Source organism: Amia ocellicauda, chromosome 10 (genome assembly GCF_036373705.1).
Source record: "Amia ocellicauda isolate fAmiCal2 chromosome 10, fAmiCal2.hap1, whole genome shotgun sequence".
In the NCBI taxonomy this organism is placed as follows: domain Eukaryota; kingdom Metazoa; phylum Chordata; class Actinopteri; order Amiiformes; family Amiidae; genus Amia; species Amia ocellicauda.
The window spans coordinates 17,414,037-17,422,943 of NC_089859.1; the positions used below are offsets into that span (position 1 = coordinate 17,414,037).

The following is an 8,907-nucleotide window of genomic DNA, read 5'->3' on the forward strand; positions in this document are numbered from 1 at the left end:
AATATTATCTGCATTTCTTTAAGAGGAAAAAATAACAGCAGTAGTAATAACCGTGCTTAAATAAGTTAGGAAATAGTTAATAAGATCTTTGAAGCATGGACAGTCAATTACACAGAAGTACCCAATGGAGCCTGTGGAGTGAGTCACTTCCTGTTTTGTGTCAATTTAACTCTTCGGTCTCCCGCAAACCCAATTTGGTGCGGGAGAGACAGCCTCCTGCGCTCCGATTGGCAACCGCAGCAACTAGTGCGTCCGGGCGGCGCGGCGATTGGGCCAGAGGCATGCCAATTATTAACTGCTAGCTGATTTGGCTCCCTAGCCTGGTAGATGTCAAAGGCTGAAGCAGTTCCCTTTGCCACATTATAACTAGTAGGGGATCTACAGCAAGCATGGCCACAGCTGCCTCGAATCCCTACAGCATTATCAGTTCCAATTCTATGGTTCACACAGATTCATCGGTCATGCAACAAGGGAGCCCTTTCAGGAATCATCAGAAACTTCTCCAAAGTGAATACCTACAGGGAGTCCCCAGCAATGGACACCCTCTTGGGCACCAGTGGGTGACCAGCTTATCCGAGGGGAGCCCATGGGCAACGTCTTTAGCAGCCAGTCCTCTGGAGCAGCAGGATGTGAAACCGGGGCGGGAAGACCTCCAACTCGGGGCGATCATTCATCACAGGTCTCCTCATGTCGCCCATCACTCGCCCCATACAAATCATCCAGGAGCATGGGGAGCAAGCGCGTCTCATAACTCATCTATTAACACCGGTGGACAACCTATCAACATCTACACGCAGCCGGGATTCACGGTCAATGGCATGCTGGAGCACGGGGGTCTGACACCTCCCCCGGCTTCAGCGCAGAGCCAGAGCCTGCACCCGGGGCTCAGAGACACGCCGGAGCACGCAGACATCGGAGCCCACCACTGCCACGACCACTCCGACGAGGAGACGCCGACCTCGGACGAGTTGGAACAGTTCGCCAAACAATTCAAACAAAGGAGGATCAAGCTGGGCTTCACGCAGGCAGATGTGGGGCTAGCGCTGGGGACCCTGTACGGCAATGTGTTCTCCCAGACGACCATCTGCAGGTTCGAAGCCTTGCAGCTGAGCTTTAAGAACATGTGCAAACTGAAGCCCCTGTTAAACAAGTGGCTGGAGGAGGCAGACTCGTCCACGGGCAGCCCGAGCAGCATCGATAAAATAGCAGCGCAAGGGAGGAAACGGAAGAAAAGGACCTCAATCGAAGTCAGCGTCAAAGGGGTGCTGGAGACCCACTTTCTGAAATGCCCTAAACCTGCAGCCCAGGAGATCTCCTCCTTGGCTGACAGCCTGCAGTTAGAGAAAGAGGTGGTTCGTGTCTGGTTTTGTAACAGAAGACAAAAGGAGAAAAGAATGACTCCTCCGGGAGAGCAGCAGCCACACGAGGTTTACTCGCACAGCGTTAACACGGACAGCTCCTCTTGCCGTGATCTCTGACCGAGGAACCGGGATCCACCCCGCCAGACTCTTTCACAGAAGCGCGGATCTAGTGGCTTTTTAAATTATGGGTCTTCTTGTTTCCCCCCCTCCTCTCTCTGGTGGTGCGATGGTAAATTTATAGGGACTAGGAGAAAGAAAACAATAACAAAACAATTATCCCCCCCCACCCCCAATCTACAGCATCTGGGGGCTGTGCACTGTCTTGCAAACCAGCGTTTGCGCGATTCCATGAACGGACCCCTTTTTATTACAGCAACACACAACAAAACAAAACAAAAACGTTATTTTATTTTTATTTTATTTTTTTTTCTACTACAAGGATTGAAATACAGACGTGTGCCTATTAATAACCTCCCAGCGCCTTGGTTATCACAACATTATATATATATATATCGATATAGATATATATATACATCAGGTGAATCAGATATAATGGGCAAATCATTTATTTTATTATGCCTTTTTATTTCATTTTTTTCGTATTGTTTGCTGCTTTGCCGTTTGACCCAATAAGGTGTTTTACTGTATTTTCACTGCACACGACGTTTTCACATAGGAGACGAGGGAACAGAAAGAATGGAGTTATTTCTATGCTGATGTTTTCTTTTTTCACCTCCGTCTCTCTCTCTCTCTCTCTCTCTCTCTCTCTCTCTCTCTCTCTCTCTCTCTCTCCACATTTGTGTGAAACTATACGTTGGTTGATGAAACACCACGTTTGCTTCTCAGCACTCTGTAATTAATGTAACCATTGAAGACACTTTATCTTTAATCCACAGTGAGACACCTTAGGAGGTAGCGTTTAGTGTTATTTTATTTTATTTTTCCTTTTCATTTCTGCGTCCATGCACTATTCGAATAACGGCAACGCACACCTGTCCTGTCACCTGAAGTATAGTGGGGCTAATATTTGCATTATTATTTGTATTGTTTGGTTTGATTTGTTTCGTACTTGGCCTAAAACAAAAACACGAGTACAGCACTTCGAGAAGAACACCAACCCCCGAAAAAAAATACAACTATAGCATTTCAGAGAGCAATGCACATAAGCGTGTGGAGTGTTTTATGGTTCTCTACGCAAACGCGAACAAATGGATTATCAATCCTATCCTCGACCATATTACTGTGTAAAAAAATGGCATTTAAACCTAATATCAAAAGGAGAACCGTAAGATACCTGCCAATATGAAAGCGTTGTGATGCATTATATATCATTATGTTATTGTACACGCTCAATATCTAAAGTTTTGTAATCTTTAATGCTCCAGCTTTTGATTTATTTCTTTAATATTTCTTCCAATATTTGCTATTGTACAGTTTTGTATAATAAACTTTTTTGAAGTTATTAATTTAAACAAAGACCGTTTAGTTTATTCATGCACTTAGTGATGTAAAATAAACGCTATTTTCATTAAAAAAAAAAAAGTTTTCAGCAATTTTATTCCAAATACTATGGCAGTCCCAGCGGTTATTTATTTTCAGTATAAACCTTGTATTATGTTTTTGAAACGAAATGTAAAACCGTTATCAAAATGTATGTTGGAATAATAAAAACGAACAAGCTTGTTGTTATATTTGAGGTGTCAATTTTTAGCTGAGGGTTTATTGGCAATATATTTTATTTGTTGTATGAGGGGAAGGAAAAAAAAAGTCAAACCCGTTTAAATAAACGTTTTTTAAGAAAACAAAAACTGTTTGGGAGCTTTTCGTATGTAGACAATATTTCCATACATAAATCTACAGTTTTTTACGTTGAAGCCTAACGTTTGTAACGAGTTTTCTACATAGCTGAATTTAGCACAGTGTAGTTTCACTCTGTTTCACAACGGATCGAAATTGTTTGTTGTTTTATTTTTTTATTATTGAATTTCATCGATTTGTTTTCAAGTTTCGACGCATGTCTAACTATACGTCCATCCATTCATGTATACATACAAAACATGCTTTTACACACTTTAAATATATCTATGTAAATTAAAACACAACTCGCTGCATGGTACAGCTAACAGTATATCTGTGGGTGTACTTATGCACCTTGTTAGCCGAACAAAGTTTAAACAGCGACATTAATAACCTATTGAAAGCAGCAGTCTCTTGTTTACTGCAACAGCATGTACTATATACCTTTTAAACGGCCAGTGTTTATCTGGGCACCCCCTATAATTATAAATAAAGTAGAAACGTAAAATTTAAAATTATGTAGCAATGTATTGAACCTGAAAATAAAAAGTGAAGTAATATGATAACTGCCTTAATTATGAAATGTATTTGTTAATGTAAAGTTCAAATGAACCGCCATTCAGAGAGAATCTTTGAAATAAATTAGGCCTACTACTACTACTGCAAATAATAATAATAATAATAATAATAATAATAATAATAATAATAATAATAATAATAATAATAATAATAATGTGAATAGTACCGAGAACATGTGATATTCCACATTGAGGTGGCTATTGACTGTAGTTCAGTGACCTCCAAGGGAACTTTATTTTCTGAGCCCATGGGTACAGACATTGCAAGGAACTGGAGGGAGACTGGAGGTATTTATATTATTATTATTACTACAACTACTACTAATTATTACTTATTATTATTATTATTATTATTATTATTATTATTATTATTATTATTATTATTATTGTTGTTGTTGTTGTTATTGTTATTATTATAAATAAAAGTAATAATAGTATTAACAGCTAGTAGTACCAACAAAAACAAAAACAACAATAATAATAACCACCATTATTGATTTTAATTTTAAAGAACTGGGTGTTACCAGTCCTCTTAATCACAGTGCTTACGAGATATTGAACAGTGTCCGCCGCTTCTTGTGCATTTTCAGTGCATACTTAGCCGGGTGCAGGCGAGACCCTCGGCCTAGCTGAGTGTAAACCGTGAAAGTTTCCTCCTGAAGGCAGCAGCGGGGTAACGGGAACTGTGAATCCGTCTCCAAATCATCCCATCCTGGCCGCAGTGCGCCGTGCAACCCGCCGAAGCGCCGGAGCCCAGTCTTCCACAGCTCACAGTGGCCAGGCGGGCTGCGCTATGCCCGTGTACGGCAGGCCTCGGCATGCCTTCATTTGAACTACTGTCGCAATATAAATTAACTAAATTAAATCTAAATGTTATAAAAGGTATCATTGTGTGTCATTGATTCATAATGCACAGAAGGAGATTGACAGAATATTATTTAAATATAAGTGGTTGCAGCCAGGATTGTCATCTGCGACAGGAAAGACGGATTTATTCGATGCTCCACAAAATAGTTTTAATGTATGTGCGTGGAACAAAAAAACAAACAAACAAAAAAAACATTTCCAGTAATGCTTGCGTGTAAACTAAATTAATCAAAAAGGAAAGTTTAAATCATATTAGATTTACTAGCCCAAATATGAATCTGGTGGAAATTGTAACACCCCAACAACATACAAATTGTAAATATAACATACAACTCGTAAAATAATTTAAATGTAAATTTAAAAGTGTATACATTTTTTTCTGTATGTTCCAGTTAATGTTAGAACACCCTAAAATGCTTTTGAAACGATAAAATTAGTAAGAACAATTATTTTGATTATTTTATATTAAAAGCAGATTAGGCCATTACCAATAAAGTTACCAATAAATTGGACACACAGTTCATAAAAAGCATTATCTTATTTTTGAAAGCATTAAGATTAGGCGTATCACAGTGTATGACACTGGGTGGTTAAAAATAACTGGGGAAGTGTGTAACCCTGTACGCCGCACCAACTGCTCCTGGCTCCCCGGGCGCTTGCGCAGTGGAAACAGTCGAGTATAATCACATATAGGCCTATTTTATACATTATTTATGAGCTTGAGAGAATACATCACTGTAATACATCGGCGGGCCTATCATAATTTTAAAGATACGTCCCATAAGTTTATTATTACAAATAATACATATTAATTAGTCTTCCATAATACTGTATAATATTAGTATATATTGTGTTTATGATATATATATATATATATATATATATATATATATATATATATATAGCATACACACACGCACATATATCTATCTATACATATATAGATACACACACACACATTTATACACACAATAATATATTTTAATATTTGAAGACCTACTCGATAAGGCCAAATGGTTGTTTTATATATTGTAAACACACACACATACACATATAATGCGATTCATTTCGGAGAAAACGGAGGTCAGATTAAAAAAAAAACCGGAGCGGAAGGAGTTGTGGCCTCGCCTGGAGTAGCGGGCCCTGACTGGAATACTAATCCGGGTAATGTATGCGCTCTCCCGGGCTGCGACTGCGGGCTGCACAGGCGGCTGCAAGCGGAGCTGTAGGACGCTGAAGGGAGAGTCGTAGACTGAATACTAAAATACTACTACCTATAATAATCATCATCATCTGACCTGAATCTTATATGATCCCTTCACCAGCTTTTTGCTTTATTTATTTTGAACACTTTATTTTTTTATTGTATTTCTATCTTTATGGAAGGGCAGCCATGCCACCACAGTGTAGCCTTCATTGCAAAAACCTGAACTCTCCAAGCTGCAGTCACCAACTTCTCCGAAACACACTGCAAAATGTACTCCTATATGGAAACTAGCCCTAAAGGCAGCAGTATGGCAACACTAAATAACATTTAAAGCATCTGCATGTGACAATACTATGTTACTGAATATGTAACATTTTTTACCGTAGTATGTTGATAGTATGTCAGTGTAACGGCAGTATAATAGCAGGTGGGCGAGTGTCAGTTGAAGTATATGTATGGCAGAAGTGGTGATTCTATGATAAGTCAGTAGTGGTCGTAACAGTAGTGTCTGTAGGTTACAATCTGATAGTATGTACCATAAGGAGAGATCTATTATGCCCAGTCATAGACAATAATTTACTTTCCAATGCTCTTAAACTGAAGCTTATACAACTTCAATATTAAAGTGTGTATTGTGGGTCTCTGTATTGCCTAAGGATGGGCGGCCTCTGTACAGTGTGTAGAGAAAGACTAGAGCATTTCTTGAAGACCACTGGTACTCTTAAAAGAGCAGTTACCTGGAGTCTTATAAAGGCTACAACCAGCGCTAGAACAGGTCCCAGGGTTAATGATTCAGCAATGTGGTTAGCCAAACACAAAGTCCTTTATGATGGAATATATGCTGTAATGCTTGTAAGCAATGCATTTAAGATGGAGGTTTTCATAATTGCATTGCACAGCCCACACTTTGCTGTTGGACAGAGTGCATGAATTTACATATTCGTTTATCTTGATTACACTGATTCTGCAGAAGTGAAGTAAAGTGAAGTGTTCTCTTACCACCAGCAGAACCTGACTGAAGCCAGGAGCAGAAATTCCTTGCAGTAGACTGGTAGTAGTATTTGGGTGAGCAGTATTGAGTATGCACCAGCTTCTTCTTTGCAAATGTATTTATCTGTATCTGTTAAAATAATTTTGGATGATAGACAGAACAGTGTTTTTCAGCCAGGGAGTTGTGGCACATGGGCGTGCCATCAGGCCAGCACAGGTGAGTCACGGATGTTTAGGACACATGAGAATAAGTCACATGCAATAATGAAGGAATACAAATTGATCATTTATCAAGGATAAATACATTTCTGCCAGTCAACTGAGTCTAGCTGAGGTCTCTCACTAAAGGTCAAGTTTTTTTTTCTAAAGTGTTTAGGTGGGTGGGGAGGAGAGGCTGGTGTGCCATGCAACATTTAAAGTAAGATGTGCCTTGAGTTTTAAAGGGTTGAAAAAGATTGATGCAGACTGGTACACTGTGTGTTGTCATATGCAGAATATAGACTCTCCCACAGGCGAAACAGCCAGCGAGTCAGAGGATCAGTCAGTCTCAGACATGTCAATGAAGACCTCAGTCAGTGGACAGAGGCCAGTGTCAGGGAGGGACAAAAGTGAATCCTAACATATACCTTATAGTATGCCAGTTCAACACATGACAACATCCACTGGTCTGTGTGTGTGTGTGTGTGTGTGTGTGTGTGTGCCAGGATTTGCGAATAGATAGGAGACCTCCACCTCGCCAGCACACAGCAACTGCTGTTGCCCTAGAGAAACCTATGGACATTGTCCTAACATACTGTAATGAGTAATACACTGTGCTCAAAAAGCTGTAGTGGACTGTGACACAATATTGTATATTACAGTAGATCCTGTAGACTATCATGTACTGTACTACACTATAACTACAACTCTGATTGTATTATTATTACACATTACTTGTACTTGTACATATATATATATATATATATATATATATATATAAATACACACACACACACACACACACACACAGACACACAAAAGCAAGTGACGCATGTATTTTGCATTGTACCTGTGTAAAAACAAGATTACGTTTAGCCTAGTCAAGTAATCGCTGTGTTTCATTAAATACATCCCACCGCCGGGGACAAAAGAAAGAGAAACAGAAGAACGAGCAAGAACACGCCCACAAGGGACACCTTTCCTGCCCCGGGGGAACTCTGTTGCCGCGATAATAAAATTAATGATTTCTTAGCTGTTCAGTCGAGGACGTGAGGCCGTTAACATTTCTTTTCACACATTGCATCACACTTTTCCAGCGCGAATGACATTTTAAGCTACAACACACGCAACAGACGCATCTACCTTGAAGAAGGTCAACTAGGAGGAACTTTACATAGTTTTTAGCCAGCGTTACCTCCCAGGTCCAGGATATTTAACCTGTTTCTGAAGTTCTACATCAGAACCACTAGGTGACGCCAAATATAACACCTGTCTGTGTAGGTCAGGGTTATATGAGATTGGTGAGCTCTGGCCCGTCACAGAACAGCTTGATTCAAATCTTTTATTGCTCATTTTAAATTAATTGTAACAATTTTGCGTTAAAGGCGTGAACTTATCATTTTATCATAGCTTCAATGTCAGGTTAGGTAGTTAAAAACAAAGACAAAGAAAAAGAAAATAGCGAAGAAAAAGATGGTGCGAAGGTTAATGAAACAGCACTAAACGGAAGCACACCTCGGGATCTGGGACAGTATTCGCTAATTATTGATTCCCAATCCGCCTGCCAGTCTGATCCCAATCGTGACTGCGCTGCACAAGCGAAATACGACTGGGGGGGGGGACGGGGGACGGGGGACTAAAATGTTTTTTATCGCAATAAATAAATAATAATAATCTTGATTAAGACATTCTCTAAAAACACGGGATTAATCATTGCATGTCTTATTCTTGTATACTTTTCCTCCTGATCCGAGAAGGCACGCCGCACTGCACTCGAGTATGCATGTGCAAAACAACATTGAATATGGCATACAGGCTTGGTCTGTTAAAGAGATGCTTGCATCTGGGTTTATTTATTTCATATGTCACCTGCAATATAGTATATGCGAGACCACAGACCGGTAACTGT

At 39.7% G+C, this 8,907-nt stretch overlaps 1 protein-coding gene across 1 annotated transcript; it reads left to right on the plus strand.

Moving 5' to 3' along the window:
• The first annotated feature begins 308 nt into the window (after positions 1-308).
• On the plus strand, positions 309-3,143 carry LOC136760076 (POU domain, class 3, transcription factor 4). The gene has a single exon (XM_066715322.1). It carries the CDS (start codon positions 390-392, stop codon positions 1,476-1,478), a length of 1,089 nt encoding a protein of 362 aa, XP_066571419.1. The 5' UTR covers positions 309-389; the 3' UTR covers positions 1,479-3,143.
• Positions 3,144-8,907: the final 5,764 nt, after the last annotated feature.

Bases quoted from the DNA above. Each gene is read 5' to 3' on its own strand.
- LOC136760076 (XM_066715322.1), top strand. From the start codon at position 390: ATGGCCACAGCTGCCTCGAATCCCTACAGCATTATCAGTTCCAATTCT.